This window comes from Odontesthes bonariensis, chromosome 8 (assembly GCF_027942865.1).
Source record: "Odontesthes bonariensis isolate fOdoBon6 chromosome 8, fOdoBon6.hap1, whole genome shotgun sequence".
In the NCBI taxonomy this organism is placed as follows: Eukaryota; Metazoa; Chordata; class Actinopteri; order Atheriniformes; family Atherinopsidae; genus Odontesthes; species Odontesthes bonariensis.
The window spans coordinates 4,403,804-4,422,049 of NC_134513.1; the positions used below are offsets into that span (position 1 = coordinate 4,403,804).

Sequence of the window (18,246 nt, forward strand, 5' to 3'; positions counted from 1 at the left end):
CTTTAGGCCCCACCACAGCACTGAGACAGCTCTGATCAAGGTGACAAATGACATCCGCCTGAACACAGATGCAAGTAGAGTCACAGTCTTAGTTCTGCTGGACCTGAGTGCTGCCTTTGACACAGTTGACCATGCGATCTTATTACAGAGGTTAGAAGACTGGGTGGGAATCTCTGGTCGTGCTTTAAACTGGTTCAAGTCCTATCTGGAGGACAGGAAATATTTTGTTGAAATTGGTAACTGTGTCTCAGACCAAATGGCTATGACCTGTGGGGTTCCCCAGGGGTCAATCCTGGGACCCGTATTGTTCAATCTGTACATGCTTCCACTAGGCCAGCTAATACGCAGCTATAATGTGTCCTACCACAATTATGCAGATGACACTCAGATCTACGTGTCACTGACGGCAGGAGAACACGGGCCTGTAGATACACTGTGTCGCTGCATCGAACAGATCAGTGTGTGGATGCTAAACAATTTCCTCCAGCGAAACTCAGACAAAACTGAAATCATTGTCTGTGGCCCACAGAAACAAAGAGAAAGTGTTATCAGTCACCTTGAGACTCTCTCTCTAAAACCTAACTATCAAGTTAGAAATCTCGGGGTCATATTGGACTCAGACCTGAACTTTAACAGCCACATTAAATCTGTAACATCAGCAGCTTTTTACCATCTAAACAACATTGCCAGAATCAAAGGAATAGTGTCTAAACCAGACTTAGAGAGACTGATCCATGCGTTTGTCTCCAGCAGGTTAGACTGCTGTAACGGCCTGCTCACTGGGCTCTCTAAACGGGCTGTAAGACGGCTGCAGTACATCCAGAACGCTGCTGCTCGAGTCCTGACTAGAACCAGGAAATACGACCACATTAGTCCAGTGCTCAGGTCTCTGCACTGGCTTCCTGTCGCTCAGAGAATAGACTTTAAAACAGCTCTGCTCGTGTACAAGTCTCTTCACGGTCAAGCACCAAAGTCATCTCTGACATGTTAGAGCCATATGAACCAACTCGGGCTCTGAGAACCTCAGGGAGGGGTCTCCTGCTGGGGCCCAGAGTCAGGACTAAACAAGGTGAGGCTGCGTTTCAGTTTTATGCTCCTAACATCTGGAACAGTCTTCCAGAAGATGTGAGACAGGCCTCAACTCTGACAATGTTTAAATCCAGGCTGAAAACAGTTCTATTTAGCTGTGCATATGACACCTGAAAGTATTTTATCTGCACTCTTCACTTTTTAATTACTTAATGATTATTTTAATGGGTTTTTAATTTCTTTATTTTATTTTTTATTTCTTTTTAATGATTTTATTGCCTTCTTGTGATTTTATGTAGCTGTGAAGCACTTTGAATTGCCCTGTGTATGAATTGTGCTCTGTAAATAAAATTGCCTTGCCTTGCCTTGCCTAATTCAAGTAATTGAGTTAATTGTTTTACTGTTTTTTTTTGTTTGTTTTTTGTTAAGTAAGGGTTTGGATCAGGGGCGAGGCTCGGGTATTTTTAGTGGTGCCAAGACACCACCGTGAGATAGCTCGGCACCCCCTGGCTCAGCACATTTTTAAAATATTATATTATGCAAAAACACTTCTTTTTTTTTGCTCAAGGATGCATTATTTTAGTGACCATTTTATTTATTTTCTAGCATTTGTTTTTGTTTTAACTCTTTACTCCCAAAATAAATGTTGAGTTATCTTCAATATTTGTCTCAGGCTCTCTGTTATCCCTGTCGAGCCACAGTCTTTTGAAATGAAGAAGTCAAAATTTAATGTTGTAGGGGAAAACACAACTCAAAGCAAAACTAATACGGCTCCAAAATTTAGAAATGTACTAGTTCTCCTCAATAATAATATATTTTATTTATAAAGCACTTTACATCAATTTAATGACCTCAGAGTGCTACATTTTAAAACTAGCGAAAACAAAAACAGTAAAATTATATTAAGATAGGCTAATTCAGGCAAACTAAAGGCTTTTCTAAAAAAAAAAAAAATCAATTAGTGAGAAATAATGTGCCTCTGTGAGCACTGGGGGCTGGGCACCCCTAAAGTCCAGAGTCCAGACTAAACATGGAGAAGCAGCATTTAGCTGTTATGCTGCAAACAAGTGGAACAAACTGCCAGTGGAGATTAAACTTTCACCAAACGGAGACATTTTTAAATCCAGGTTAAAGACATTTCTGTTCTCATGTGTCTATGCGTGAAATATCTTTGAACTTATCTAGACTGTTGCTTGTTTTTAAATTCATTTAAATGATTTTATTTGTTTCTCTTTATATTCTTTTATGTATTTTTAATGCTTCTTACACTCCCTGCTGCAATGCTTTTATTTTATGTGAAGCACTTTGAATTGTTTGTACATGAAATGTGCTATACAAATAAATTTGATTTGATTTAAAGACCAGATCCTAAAATCGCCCCTGCTGTTGACCTAATTAAAGTAATTGAGTTAATCGTTTTATTTGTTTTTTGTTAAGTAAGGGTTTGGATGTCAGCGGTGACGGTTGAGAAGAGGAACGGGAGCAACGGTTTTTGAGCAAGCCTTGAGGAACTCCGTTAACCACAATGCACCGGGGCTCCGCCGCTTCCGTTCACATCCGCCTGACTCGCTATCTGTGCTGGAAAAAGGACTTAGAGAAACTGCATCGATGTCAGTCCAGGTTGTGGCAGCGAAAATGGCAGAGGTCGAACTCAAAGACGCCTCCGCCGGCAAAGGCTTGTCGGCTCAATCCCCGATGTCACCCACGTCGGAGGAGGACAAGACCCTCGGCAGAAAGGACCCGCACCAGGCCGGTTCCTCCGCCGCTACGTCTCCTTCGGCGGAGCCCTCCGCCAAAGCCGCAGAAGGCAGCCTGGGCTTGCTCACCCCGAACGCCGCTAAGCTTCCACAGGCGTCGGCTATGAAGCGGACGGACCCGCAGCAGAACGGCGGGGAGGCTTTTGTGAACCGTGACGGCACCGTGGCGGAGGCTCCGCGGATGAAAAAGGTGAGTGAGACCCCGTTTTACTCCGCGGGGGCTGCTGCTTTTGGACCACCACTCAGCACCTCGCCGCCGGGAAAAGCTGGCATTGTGTGGCGATGCTAACACAGCTAGCATGGTCCCTGAGCTGATTCAGCTGTGCCTTTTAAACGCTTTTAATTACGACTCTGTGTGCAAATAACACCGGCGAGCATTAAAAAAGGGCCAAACTCCTTTTTAAAACTAGGTTTATCCATTTATTTTAGGCTGACATTTTGCGGATATACTCAGGAAATAAACTAGAAGCTGGGTGGTGGTATTCAACTCCTCAAGTTTTTCTAAGATAGGGCATTTGTGGAATTAAAAAAAACAACTCACTTTACACTTAGCCTATTCTTGTTGGCAGAGGCGATTTTAGGATCTGGTCTTTAGGGGTGCCCAGCCCCCAGTGCTCACAGAGGCACATTATTTCTCACTAATTGAGGTGAACTAGTACATTTATCAATTTTGGAGCCGTATTAGTTTTGCTTTGAGTTGTGTTTTCCCCTACAACATTCAATTTTGACCTCTTCATTTCAAAAGACTGTGGCTTGACAGGGATAACAGAGATCCTGGGACAAATATTGAAGAGAACTCAACATTTATTTTGGGAGTCAAGAGTTAAAACAAAAACAATCATTTTTATTTTCACGACTGACTTAATAGGACAACACGGGGTTCAGAGGTTAAATAGAAGTTTTAATCGGTTGTTTTTAGCTGTTTTTCTCACAATAAAACCCGGGAAAGGAGCAGAGTGGGGTTTCTAACTCATAACAAAGGACACTCCCCTCGTGTAAGTTTCACTGGAGACTGCAGAGCACCTGGAACTGAAAGTGGACCAAAGTGAGTGCCTGGTTTTGTGTATTCAGAGGTCAGGCTGACTTATTCGCATTAAAAAAAAACTCTCATAATGTGCCTTATCTCTTTTTAGAGTCCCACAAGGGCTTGATTAGAACAGAAGTGGATATGAAGGGCAGCGTTTAAGGAATCTATTGAGGAACAGTTGTAATTAACATCTTGATTTTGTTGATATGACTTGTTAGTAATATCAGAAATGGTGGATATTAAGGTAATTTGGCTCCTAATGAATGGGTTTAGGTCTGTGTTTTTGGGTGGGTTTGAGCTCCACCTGTGGCTTTAATGCTGGAGAAATAGAAGTTTTCATTGTTTCATCCTGAAAGACGATCCTTAAAGGAGCTCTGCTTGAAGACTCGGTAGGCAGAAGCTGGATGAAATAATTGACAACGGTCCAGCAGCTGCACAGAGCAGATGGTTCCCGTGACTGTCAAAGCAAGCAGGCATAAGGAATTCATTCAGTCCTGGGTGCTCGGGTTGAACCACGCTCACCACCCTGAAGCCAGACAACATTTAGATATACAGGAGACCAGGTTTGCTTGCTGGATATCTACCTGCCCGTGTGCATTTATAGCGTGTTGCTGTTTTATAGATGCACACGACCACATCCTTGATGAACTGCTGAGTTCTGCGGGCTCGGTGCAGTTAAGGTTAAGTGCAGCAGAGGGGCTGATGATGCAAGCGTGCAGGCAGGCAACAGGGTTGGCCGGCCGAGTGAAAGGCTGGCTTTTAATCCTCGCCTTTATCATGTCACCACATGAGGGGATTAAAAGGCCATCTCCCTGTTGTAGGTGAGCCCAGATGTAAGCTTTTTTTTGAGTAGGTGATGAGTGCCGCTGTAACACTTCCAGCCTCTGGGAGGTCCGCGGTCATGAGTCCAGAAAGAGGCCTGCAGGAAGCATTTTCCTGGCTGCATAGCCACCGGGTCCACAGGGTCACCTGCCTGATTGCCCCTACCGATGGCTTATTTGAAGTAGATGATTGTGTACACTGTCCAAACATAAGCGCCTTACGGAAACGGAGCCTTTGCTTTTGGTAATGATTGAACAGGTTTTAGGCTCCACGGCGCTATGGTTTAGCATGCTCATCCCCCTTCTGAAGTAATGTTATGTCACCCACTAAGCTGCCGTTCCTGGTAGTGCTTACTGGTTAACAGGCTTACGGTGTGTCTGGCATACTTGGGAAGAAACCTGTGAGGAAAATGAGGTAATTTATTCAAAAAGGGGAGGCTGTACTTTTTTCCTTTTTTCTTTTTTTTTCGTTTTGGTCTGTAAGTTTCCACTTTGGGTCAGTCTAAATGTAGGTCATTGATTGGCTGCTGCCATGGCACAGTGCCACACAGTCCCTGTAACAGTCATTAGCTCTCCGATGGCCCTCTTGACCTATTGAAATCCTTTATGCGGACTTTTTATGGCACGGTTGTAACGGAAAGATAAAGAACAATCGGCTGATATTTTTTGCAAACCTCAAAGGATAATTGTTTTTTTTTATTCTCAATGGAGAACATGTTAAGGCAGAGATACTCATTGCGCGGCTCCTCAAGCTTTAATTGGCGGCTCGTACTCACATAGTAGCTTATAACAATATGGTAACAATACATTTTTTGTAGCATTAAGTATTTTCATTAAGTATTAATTAAGGCTTAATGGTGTTTCCTAAAGGGGGAACTGTTAAACCTGGCAACGCAGCCCGCTTAAACCACCGTCACACTTGACCGCAGAGCACGCTAGCTCCTTTAGCCAGCGCGAGATGCAGGCACAATGGATTGGTTTTTAATTAAAGGGCAAAAACCAGCACAAAAACCATGCTCATGCTGAATGTCTCACTACGGTTACAACTACAAATACAACATGAAGAAAGTCAAGGACATGCACGCCAGCTTCTGCTCATCCCAGTATTAAGGTAAATGTAGTCTTAATTGAAATTATTTCTTTTTTTGTGGGATGTTTTATATGTAGAAATGCATATTTGCAAAAGGGGACTTTAGTATGTTGTGGTAAAAGTGGCTCTTGTGAATAAAATAGTGAGTATCTCTGGGTTAAGACAAAGTGAGGCATCTGGGAACTGAGACAAAATGCTCAGTGACTAATCAGAACTCTGCTCTGATTTGTAATTGAGTGTCTTCATGTCTCATGACTGTTTGCGGTCACAAAGGAGAGTGTGTGTTTCTGCCCCCCCCCCACGCTCTGTCGTACGTGAGTCAGCTCGGTGATTGAGCTGATCTGCACGCGTTGTGGCAAGCGCATACGAAGCTGTTGGGGTTTTCATTAAAGTCAACACGTGGCCACATCCTGGCCCTACTTTCTGAGTCGACACTTTTGGTCTTGGTGGGTTTTCTCTGCTGTTTTTTGTTTTTGTTCTGGTTGGGTAAAGATATTTTTTGGGGGGGGGAGTGGCACCGTGGTGCGAAGTTTGAGAAATCTCCTGAAAGAGATCCGTTACGGCTCCAGCTCTGCTGAGACTCCCACCTCTGCTGATACTGATGCTTTGGCTCAAAGGAAAACGTTGGACCGCTGTGCTTTTGTTTAGCTTTCATAATCCGACCATTAAACAGTTGAGGTCAGCAGAGGCTTTCGCTGAGTTCATCGGTGACATCATCAAACGAGGGGAATCAAATGCATGTTGATGCTGTTGTGCGGCCGGAGATATCTCCAATTAAATGATGGATGCGCTGAAAGCACATTATGTGATCGATGGCTGCAGCCGTCAGGAGATAAAGGAATGTCAAAACTGTAAATTTCTTTCGATTAAACGACAGGCCAGATGTTAACAGCTGTGTCATGTAGAAAAGACAAATAAATAAGTGTTTATAGGAACAGGGTGCACAGCACTGTGCACTTAGCCGAGGTTTATCAATCTTTTTAATGAGTTATCTCTTGTTGCTCTCCTCTTCCTTAGATTACCTCGTCACATCGCTATTGTTTTGGCCTCATGTCAACTTGTTCAACGAAGCTTCTCAGATAGTGGAAACGTGAAATAAACCCGTTTTGGAGACACCCCTGGACACCACTTCCCCTCTTGATGGTGTCGTTTTGTTTCACTGTGTCACTGTGGTCCTGTGTGGCGCAAACTGTGTGGGCCTCGTCGGTGTAAATCTCAGTGTGAGATGGCACCTTCCTATAACTATCTATCCTCGCCACTTAGACCGGCTCAGGAAACGGACTGTTGGTGCTTTACGCCGGTTCCAGTTTCTCTCACCTCCTGTTGCAATCTCTCCATCACTGTCTAGATTGCTTGTTGCTTGTTCTGGAGGTTACTGACTGAATGGATAAAAGAAGAATATGGATATTTTGCCTTACCTTTTGTTGCGTTCTCTGCCAACATGATCCCACACTGCTTCAGTAATGTTGAGCTCCGGGCTCTGGGGAGGATTCATCCCTCCATCAGACCTGCTGCCACTGATTTTCAGCCCACTTCTTGTGTCATTTGGCACAGCGCAGCCTTTTCTCCCTGTTTCCCTTCCATGGAGCCCATTTCTGATGAGGCTTGGGCCAACAGCAGGTGGATCAGCTGAAGGTCCCGGCTTACAGCTGGAACTGCGAAGGGAGGGAGACGTGCAGGAGGCGGTATTTTACGTATGGTGACGACTTCTAAAGATTACAAGAAAGTCTGGCTTCTTGTAAACAAGAAATAAAAGGGATGGCTTGAAACTTTCTCACAGTAAACTGCTCCAAAACCTGCTAAAGCCTGCTTATATATCTGAGTGCTTTGTGAAGGAGGTTAATGACTCTGCAGTAGATGTGGTCCAGGTAATCTGCTCCACTTTGCTTTGGCACCGAGGGTCTGAAACTAACTGCAAGAACTCTGAGGAAGAGAAATTTAATTGTCTGGTGCTGACGTGGTAAACAAGCCTGATTTATCTGAGTCATTATCAGGAAGCACGGCCTGCAGGATCCAGTAAAATCCCATTCCTCCATGCTGCCGCAGAGACACGCCTGACCTTTGGGAAGTGGAGCTGCTCTACAAACGGTGGGAATGGCTCAAATCGTCAGGTGGAAACAGCACGTGAGATCACATTCACCCCCCCTCCCTCGATCTTGACATTCTCAGAAAAACCCACTGCCCTTTTAACACATTGTCAGCATGTGGCGTATAACAATGGCTATGAAATGAAGCGAATACATGTGGTTTGATGCATAAACTAACACGTCAGAACGAGTTTACTCGTGAAATATTGTGCCAACGTGTCCGTTCTGTTGGGGGTTTTATGCGTATGTCCACCAGTAGTGATTTCTAAAACCCCCTGCGGGTGAAATAAACACCCTGCTGAATGTTTTATAGAAGTATTATAATTTAAGGAATCAGATTTCAGCACAGTAGTGTAATTACTGATAATTAGCAGATCTTGCACCCTTCAGTTAGTCCTGATGAGGTCCATCTTCTCTCCTTTTGTTTTGTCCATTTATTTTAGCCAAAGAAGACCAAACTAACCAGTTGTAAGCAAAGCGTACACAAATGCTGTATATTTAAAGGCATGAAAGGTGGTTTTTATAGCTTTTTCTCTAAATTTTGAGCAGTGATGATGACATATTCTGGCTCAGTTATCTGTACAAACCTTTCCTTTCAGAATTAGCTGGGAGTTCGGTAGCGTGGGGCTTCGTTAGTCAGCAGCTGGATGTTTAACGTCCCTCAGATTCTTTGTGATGGTCTCAAACTTCTTGACTTTCAATCCTTTTACTGTGTCTCATGTTACAAACTCTGAAAGCTTAATGCAAAGCTTCTCAAAACGGTCTCAGAAACCTCCTGAAAACACTGAAACAGCCCAGAGAGACGTGTGGCTGGCGTCTGCACCCTGTTCATGACACCAGATGACTGTTTGTTCTCTGTGCTGGTGACGTACATGTGCTTCCCTGCTCCTCCAACACGGATCTGCTGCCTCGCTTCCTGCCTCGTTATCGCAGCTCGCCATCAGAGTTACACACCTTTCTATCAGAAGGCTTTTTGAACTGAGAAGTGGACAGAATGAAGGGAAAAGGAGCGGGGTGTTTCGCTTTTCCAGGAACTGGCGTTCACAAGATGCCAGCATAGTGTGAAACTTTGAACCCTGTTGTTGAACAAGCCGGCGAGCACCGGCGCAGTCTGCGTGCCCTCTGTCCTCCCCGGTGCTGAGTTTACACGAGGATCAGGAGACACGATTGGACATTAACGCTAAACTCGCTCTGCAGCACGAGGAGGAATGCAGCGACTTACTCGAGCAGGGAAAGCGAACAAAGGGCGAACATTGTGTTGGAAAAAGTGCTGCCTCACAAAAGGAGCCTCACACAGTCCTGAAATGAACCCCCACACATCTGTCTTTCTGCTCTGCTTCCTATTACACGGGCCAAACCGCCGATCCCCGGCTCGCAGATTACTGCTGATGAAGCCCGAAACGCCTTCCCGATGGAAAACGGATGCGTGCATCCAGTCGTGAAAGCATGCTCTTCGTGTTATAAGCGATGACTCCGTAGTGAGGGGGAGAAAATGCATCATTCAGAGATGCTAACTCAACTTTATTTATAAAGCCCTTTAAAACAAAGTGCTGCACATGAATAACAACACGAAATATAAGGCATAAAACATAAGAACGATGTAAAAACAATAATTAGAGTGAGCCTTTAATTTGGGAACTATCAAATTTATTTGTATAGCACATTTCATGTACAAACAATTCAAAGTGCGTCACATAAAATAAAAGCATTGCAGCAGGGAGTGTAAGAAGCATTAAAAATACATAAAAGAATATAAAGAGAAACAAATAAAATCATTTAAATGAGTTTAAAAACAAATAACAGTCCAGATAAGTTCAAAGATATCGTGCAGATTTCATGCATAGACACATGAGAACTGAAATGTGTTTAACCTGGATTTAAAAATGTCTCCATTTGGTGAAAGTTTAATCTCCACTGGCAGTTTGTTCCACTTGTTTGCAGCACAACAGCTGCACAAAATGCCTTTTTTGGAGTCATCTGCATCACTGAAGCAGACACTTTAACATCAACCCGAAGTAATTTACTCATTTAAAAACGCTCAGTAGCGCAGCGTTAAGCTAGAATTTTCCTTGCGTTTTTTTTGCTAGCGTGTGAGGATTTGTCAATGCGGATCAGAAAGTGCTAATGAAGCACTGCCTCGCACTCCTAATTAAACACAGATCATTGACCCGGTAATGGATTCATTCAGAAATAGAGCAGCACCTCCCCGTCTGCGAGGCTTTGATGTAATTATACGTCGCCCTCAGGGAGAGACTGCTGCTATTTTTGGCAGCTTGAAAGCAGGAAAGAAGAAGTAAACATGTTAAATATAAAGTTTTCAAACAATTAGCTGATTTATTATTTCATTGAAGGATTTGTGGCTTTATTTGGCATCGTTTTGAATGTAACTAATGTTTTATTCAGCTTGGTATAAAGGCTGAAAATGCAGTGAAAAGCATGCAGAATGGACCTGGATGCGTTCAGTCGATGAAGCTCTGCTGTTATGGTTTTAAATCTTTTCGACATGATATATCTTCTCTCAGAAACGGAGCCAGTTAGAGGAAATAACCCTTTAAACGATCGGGTCAATAGTAACGATGAGGGATCACTTTGCTCTCTGTGTAAATGGAGCTTGTTTGACCTCACTCATTGGCTGGCATCATGAAGCCTCCGGGCTTCAAATTGTGGCCCAGTTTGTCTACATGGACGGCCAGAGACCCTGTTCCACAACTGAGTGTGCTCGTCTGTCTGTGTGTGTGTTGCTGTAGATTAAGAAAAAGTCAAATATAACACCTTTTTTTCTTAGATAAACTAATAACTGGACTGTTCAAATAGCTGGAAAACCTTTCCAGCCACACACTCCACTCTCAAACGTCCCAGGTATCGATCAGCTGAGGTCGTGCTTTAGAAATCAGCTTCAGTTTGACTTAAAGGAGAAGGAAAGGTAGGGTTTAATCTGTCTTTGCTGTTCTCCCTCAGTATCGGTGTCCCTGGTTTTGTACCGTGACTATCAGACCATATCAGAGGGACGGGGATTGTCTTGTGTAGGTCACGTCCCATAAAGCCGTCCCATCTATCAGGCGGTTTACTTCCAGACTGAGATCTTCCAAAGCTTCATTTCTGAACATTTTAAACGTCAGCGTGGCGCACGTGCTGGGCTCTGCCTGCCAGGAGTATGAATGGGAACAGGGTTGTGTGAGGGCATTAGGCTCGTGACTGTGTGCCGTTATTTACAGTCTTGAGCGCTTGTCTCTGTGTATAAATCTGGTGGAAACGTTCTTACATCACAGCCGGGGGCAGCAGGCTGCGCTCTCATACGCAAGCCACACGCAGACCCGCTCGTGCTCGCCTCCTCCCATCTTTTAGTCCCTCCGGTGGTCCGAGCAGTCGGAAATCTATGGTTTTTCTGTGCCATCAAAATCAGACTTTGAATTTGAAAAACCAACAGTGTTAGAAAAAAAAAAAAAAATCCTAAAAACAAAAATCTGAATTTTTTGAAGTTGAATTTTTTGAAGTTGAATTATTTTTTTTCGTAGAATTTTTTCCCATTGAATTTTTTTGAAGTTGATTTATTTTATTTATTTATTTTTTTTCCCCCACTGAATTTTTTGAAGTTGAATTTTTTTCCACTCATTTTTGTTTTTAGAAATTGATTTTTTATTATTTTTTTTTTAAACACATTCTGATTTTGATGCTGTAAAAATTCAATATTAGAAATTCATATTCAAACTCTGATGGCACAGAAAAACTTGATAGGAAGGTAAGCGCTTCACCGCTGGGGGAGAAGGGTCGTCCTGCGTTAAGCCTGGTTTATAGTCGGTAACGCAAGACGCAACGCAAGACGCAACGCAAGCCCTTGCGCGGTTGCAAGCCCCCCCTTGCGTGCTTGCGTGTGTCACCTCAATTTTCTAAACTTTACGCAAGACGCAAGCACAAGCCACTGGCTGAGGTCGAAACCGCCTACTACTTGATCGATCTGACAGTATGCAGAGCGTTTACACACAGTGCACTTCACTCCTGTCCGAGCCCAAATCAGCCAGCCTGAAAAGCTGATTTTCCTTAAGCTATAAACTCTGTAAACTCTGTAAATATATAACTTTCGCAACATTTGAAACATTTTCAGGCGAGACAGTAGTTGTTTAGACCCCCAAGGTGTTGAAAATCTGACAAAATACCGGCTATTTACAAGAAGAAGAAGCATGAATCCACTCGAAGAGCTCCTGGCGGTGAATTTGCTTTCATCGTAGTAGGCTTGTCATTGAAAAAACCCGCTACTCCACCTACTGTCCTGGCGGTGAATCGCCACGCAGCACACGCAACCGCCGACAAAGCAAAATGAAGTATAAACGTCTCGAGCCATTAACATACGCGCAAGACGCAAGGGCAGTTAAAAGAAGTATAACTCAGCCTTTAGTCATCGCAGATGCCTCCCATCTGTACTCGTTTAAAAGAAGCACACATTAGCAGCCTCTGCGTTCAACTCTAAATATGTGTGCAGCATTAAATTAAGTGTTTCTTTTCAGTGCCGGTCTCTGCCTGTTCTTTTGTGTGATGTAAGCCATTTCACTCAAAGCCAGGCCCCTGTGCCGGAGTTGGACACCTGTTTTTGTGCCTGGTCTCTCCTGTGGCCTGGCTTTCATGCAGCCTGCTGCTGCTCTATCTCTTATTTATCTATCTGATTTATCAGGGTGCCTTTTCCAGCTGCTTAACTGTCATTCACATATAGATTCTCTCTATTCTCTGCGTTGGATCAACTTTTACGAGTCGGAGAGAGCAGTAGCAGGAGGTTAAGAAAAAAAACAAAGTCCCTCATTAAAGCTGGAAAACAAGACTCCTGCAGGCTTGCTTTTGGTGCCAAAGCTAAATGGGAAGCTAACATCTTTGCGGCAGCCTTTCCGTGAAGGAGTGACACATTGCTGATATTCATTTTGTGCCCCAGGTGTGATTTAATGAGCAGAGTTGGACGGAGACACCGTTTTCACTGCCAATGAGCCTCGGCGTGTCGGTGCTCGTGAACGGTGAGTCCGGCTCGTCACACGGGGGAAAAAACACAGCACGTGTTTCCAGGAAATAATCCTTTACTTCCAAAATCAAAAGCAATTAAACTCCATCTGTTTGGGAACTCTAAATATAAAGTTAATTATACGACACATTCGGGGCAGTTGTACCACTACAGAGCTGCCTCCCCGACCATAACAGGAGCCGTTTAAAGGACTTAAAACTGACAACACAGACATTTACTTCACTGAAGCATGTGAAGCAATACCACAGAGTCCATTATGTTCTGAGAACCTCACATCCAGACATGCCTCCTAATGTTTTCAGCTCCGAATTTAAAGTCTCAGTTTCCCCCCTAAATTACTGTCAGATTTAGGACAGACTGGCAGAAGCCCTTTGAGGATTTGGCTTTGATGATGTTTTTCATGTATTTGCTGGAAGCGTTAAAGCCGTTAGCAGCCGTTAAGGCTCCCTTTTGTGTCTCATTTTTCCAGCAGACATCATGTAAACACAGAGCTATTAAAAGCTCAGTGGCACTTTGATTTGGGAGTACTCATCCTTTACTCTGAGCCTGTCTGATCTCCTCTCGTGTTCTCTTTTTAACTTTGTTGGGTAATCGTCTAACGTGAAAACCTGCTCTGGCACCAGGCCGAAGCTTTTCTTCTTCTGCAGAAGGAGAGCTGACGCGTTCCCGGCTGGTTATGATGCAGATGTCGGCAGAGGAGACGCCAAAGCTGGACAGGAAATCTCACATGAAGACCCGCGTGTTCCACTTTTTGTTCATAACTTGCACCAAGATGTGACCTCTTTGTAGCAAAATATCAGCACATAACTGCGATTTCCTGCCCGGGCACATTTTACTGGATTCATCCTGATGTGAAACACATCTGTCCCTCCTCTCCCTTTCGGGGTCCGAGCAGAGGACCGTGGGTCACGTCTACGTTAGCCCATCTTCTTCTTCTTCTTCTTCTTCTTCTTCTGCCTTAGACAAACCCACAGATTAAACATTAGTTTTTTTCTCAATGAATGATCTTCTACAACCACTAAACTCTTTGTCTGCTTCAACAAAACAAACACGGACTTATCTACAGATACGTGTGACCCGGGACAGCGTGTACTGTCGTGTGGTCACATGGCTCTCTGTCTCGCTCACCAAGGCGGTTCAGACATTTTTCTCATGATTGGAACGCTTTGAAGTCAGATGGCTCGACTTCTCCCTGTCTTGTTTGAGATCTGTCCCACAGCTTTGAGCGACTCGGTAACCGAGGACTGGGCGATCTGATCCAAAATGTGCGTTCTGTACAGACTGGGTGACATTACAACCCGGCTGGTTCTCTAACGAGTAGATAAGCAACAAGGATAACCCCCCCCCCCCCCCCCCCCGCCCCCCCCGCCCCTCCCTGTCTGAAGGCTTACAGAAGGTGCTTGTTGTCTATTAACATGTAAATCTCAAGGTAGATTCAAATTTTCGAAGGCAACATTCATGGCTTATGTTAAATACAAACAGGCAAACTCAGTCTTCACCACACTAAAAATCTGGCACCGCAGACAGAAAGGCCGAAGTTGAGGTTTAAAACTCGTAGTTTAAGGTAAACCTTTAGCTTTCCGAGCTCATTTTAGCTCCAGCTAAGTAAACCACATCGCTGCTAATGAGACTGTTGTGCAGAACAAGTCTCTGTTGGTGTTATTCATTAAAGTACATCTGTAATGTCACACCACTGCACCGTGACACATTAACCAGCACAATAGCTGGAAGTTTTTACAGTCAGGGTGGAAAATTACAACGTGAGGTTTCTTTTTTTTCTTTTTTTTTCCAGCCGGAGGACAAATCCTCTCATCTCGTCTCGTCTCTTCGTACGAGGTTGAACCAAAAAGGCTTTAATCTCACAATGGAATGCATCAGAAAACACATCTGTCGGCAGACGGTTACAGAAACTCTCACAGGCTGATTACATTCAGAAAAAAGGCTCCGTTTCCCTGCACATGGGGTCCGAGTATCTGTGACAAAAACACAAACATTCACAGTTTAGTCCCTGTGGAGGCTCTTTGAGGGGTCTTGTAAACGTAGGAAAGTCTATGGCTGAATATTGGGTCAAAGTTAAAGATTGGCAGCTGAAACGGCTGCTTTTATGCATCACATCGGTCGGGTTTTTGCTTCCACTCGTTCTTCACTTCCTCCCTTTAACGTCAGCCTCATTTAGCCAGAATCCTCCCTCCCTCTGACGTCAGGCGTCTCTGAGAAAGCCATGCTGAATGCAAAAATATTTCCATTGATCCAGTTTGAGGTCTGGAGCGAGGATTCTCCTGTGAAGAAGAATCGGAGGAGCCCTGAACAAACACGCAGCCCAAACATAATAATGGTGACCTTGTTTTCGTTTTTGTGGGGTGGTGAGCAAGAGCACAAAATGAATTTACTCTGCATGCATCGCAGTAAATCCAGCCAAAGTCAGCAGGCTTGTATCATCAAATTCCAATTTCCTTTCTCGCAGCAAACCCCTGAGTGATTTACTCCTGAAGTCTTGTGGTAAACACTGATTTATGGGGCTCTTTACGGCCCCATTTAATAAATGTCACGGCTGCTTACTCATTAAACTCCAGTTTTTTTTTTTGACAAGGCCGACAGGATAACGATCAATTGAGTCATCATAATCCACCTTTCACGGCACTAAAAGTGTCCAAAGGGCCTCGGCTGACGGCTCAGCATTGTTGTAGCTGCGGGGGTCCCTCTGCTCCGTCCCATGACCCCCTTTTGTGTTTGATTAAGATCAGATTCCACCCGGCACAGAGGGACGAATCTCTTCTGATCCGAAAGAAGCTCAAAGTCGGGCTGTAAAAGCACAGCAACTCTTCTGGTTGTTTTCTGGACAATGGGCTGAAAAGGTTTCCAGAAAAAGTCTGAAGATGTGAGCGGTCTGCAAAGTCGTTAGGAAACACAGCTGTGAAGACAATACTTTATGTTTTGCAGCCTTTTCCTGGTATGCCAGCTTGTGACCTTTATAGTTACAGCTGAGTATACAAATACACGAGTGCACGAGCAACAGAAATCTGCTCTTCTGCTGGAAATACTGCCAGCTCCACAAACCAGCTAATAAGATGAAAAACAAATATTTTTTACGCATGAATCCATTGCAAAATGTAAAGCATCCTGCGAAATGTTCTGTTTTATGAAGGAAAAGTGGGAAGAATTTCTGTTTTTAGACGTATTAATGTCTCATTTTGGCTCATTTTCCACCAGTCAACTTGATGAATAGCTAAACTTTAGTATGTATTTTAAATAGTTTTCCTCCCTTTGCATTTTTTACTTGGTCTTAATTTGTCCTGATGTTTGAAGAGCAGCTCTGCAGGTGCGCTGGGCTCGCGGGGGGAGACCGTGCAGCATCGCATCACATCTGTCTCTGTTTGTTTACGTTGGTCCCTCCCAGAGGGGGATGCTGCTTTTCCACCGGGCCCGCACAGCTGGCCTGGTGCCGGTGTGCTGCCAGGGATGCTCTGCCCTGTCCTCAAACATTACATCTCGCTCCGATATGAAAACAAATCTGTTGCTTCCGGTGCGCTGCAGAGCTCAGGACGAGGAGATTTCCTGGTGTTTATGGTAGTGTTTAGCATATCATTACATAATATGACAGAAATAAGTACGCAGCCGGGGATAAAAAGCTTGTTTGTGTGTTTGTGAGTGTGAGATGACTGTAGTCTGGATGTTCTGAAATACTTTAGGGCTTCGGAGATAAAAGAATATAGATGGTTAGCGGTTAAGCTATGCTATTTTTACATTTATCCTCTTAAAAATAGCTTTTAGCATCAGGATCTTTTTCTGAAGTGGAATGGTTCATCTAAAATCCTCGAATGAGGACCAAAATTTAAGATGTTTCTTTTCGTGGCTGCTGTTCAACCCCACAGCAACGGCATGTTGTAAGCTTTACCACAATACTGTGAATTACAAAGACGAGTACCGACTAGTTATTTTAAATATTTCCCCGTCATTAACCCTCATCCCTGATTTAAAACGCAACTTAATTTCTGAAAAGGGACATTTTTTTCCCCTTTTTTAAAACGACCTAAAAACGTCATATATTAATATTTTTTCCACTTTCTTTTTCATAAATCTTTTATTCCACTTCAAGTCTGATCATAACTACCAAGTTTTCAATTATTTTAAAAAATTGAACCCTTTAAATACTGGTTTATATGATGTAAACGCCAATTTCCATATTAAACAAAAAAAAAAAAACACAGAAAACTGCTATATTTTCAATATATAGAATGCAAAGTGGAATTGTTGAGGGGGGATAAATATGGTCTGGGATATGTCAATGATCAGCAACAACATTCATTTTTGGAGACTTAATTTTTTTGCTATGTCTGATTTTAAATAAATAAAAAAACTCCTTAATTTCTGAAAAGGGACATTTTTTAAAACGACCTAAAAACATCATATATTAATATTTTTTTCCACTCTTTTTTTTTTTCCATAAATCTTTTATTCCACTTCAGGTCTGATCATAATTACCAAGTTTTCAATTGGTTTCCAAAAATTAACCTGTTAGTTTTTTGAAAAATTGCATTGTATATGATGCGTTTGAAATTGAAAAAATAGTCAAAAAATGCACAACTGGACCAAATATGATGAGTATCACTATCTACAGTGTGAAATTAGAGAAGAAAGTACACCCCGAGTGGACAAAAATGTCCCCTATCAGGGATTAGGGTTAAACGCACCATACTTAAGACGCAGTTATACATTTTCTGTTAGATTTTTGAACAAATATCGCCATGGAAAGTTATTTCGTTCACAGTTCAGTGTTGAATTAAAACAAAATTGACCAATAATTGTCATTCTTTTGAACGAAAATGCGATTCGTCCTGGATTGTGTTCGGCACATCTGTAACAGTAACCATGGAAACGAGTGTGGACGTGCCGTCCAAGTCCTCCTCACTCAAGGCCCAGGTTGATGACTCACCGCTGGACATGCGGACGTGTCCCATGTGCTCCGGCGTTGAGTCGACATCCATTATTCACGTGCCATTAGCTCCTCAATCAGTCGGCATCTGTAACGTAATCCGTAACGTAAAGGTAATTTACTGCAAGCTCAGAGAGACAGAAGTGTAATCCCATCAGATTCAGAGGGATGCTGTGGCAGATGATGTAAATAATTATTTTTCTAAAATAAGCGCCTCCCAGTGTTTTGGACACTGACCTTTTCATGCGTTTTGCTGAGTCATGCAGACCTATTCCGGGACAACGCTCTATTGTGCCAGAACAAATCACTGGCTCGAAACCTTCCGAGTATCTGCGAGGATCTCTTCGTGTCGGGTTTCTATAAAGTCGCATTAATTAGTAACTGTATTTGGACTGTATTTGTGTGCCGAGTGGTTATTATCAGCAGATAAGAGCGTGACCTCAGGGACTGCCTCGATTTTTTTAATGGGGCGAGGTGGATTTATTGATCGTTCTTGGCTG

General features: G+C 43.3%; 1 protein-coding gene across 2 annotated transcripts in view; it reads left to right on the top strand.

Moving 5' to 3' along the window:
* Positions 1–2,581: 2,581 nt before the first annotated feature.
* ahcyl2b (adenosylhomocysteinase like 2b) overlaps positions 2,582–18,246 on the top strand; it is a 30,420-nt gene continuing 14,755 nt past the window's right edge. For both annotated transcript variants that reach the window (XM_075471374.1, XM_075471375.1), the window contains exon 1: positions 2,582–2,976. In XM_075471374.1, coding sequence (XP_075327489.1) covers positions 2,638–2,976 — 339 coding nt within the window. In that variant the 5' untranslated portion in view covers positions 2,582–2,637. The remainder of the gene's footprint in view (positions 2,977–18,246) is intronic.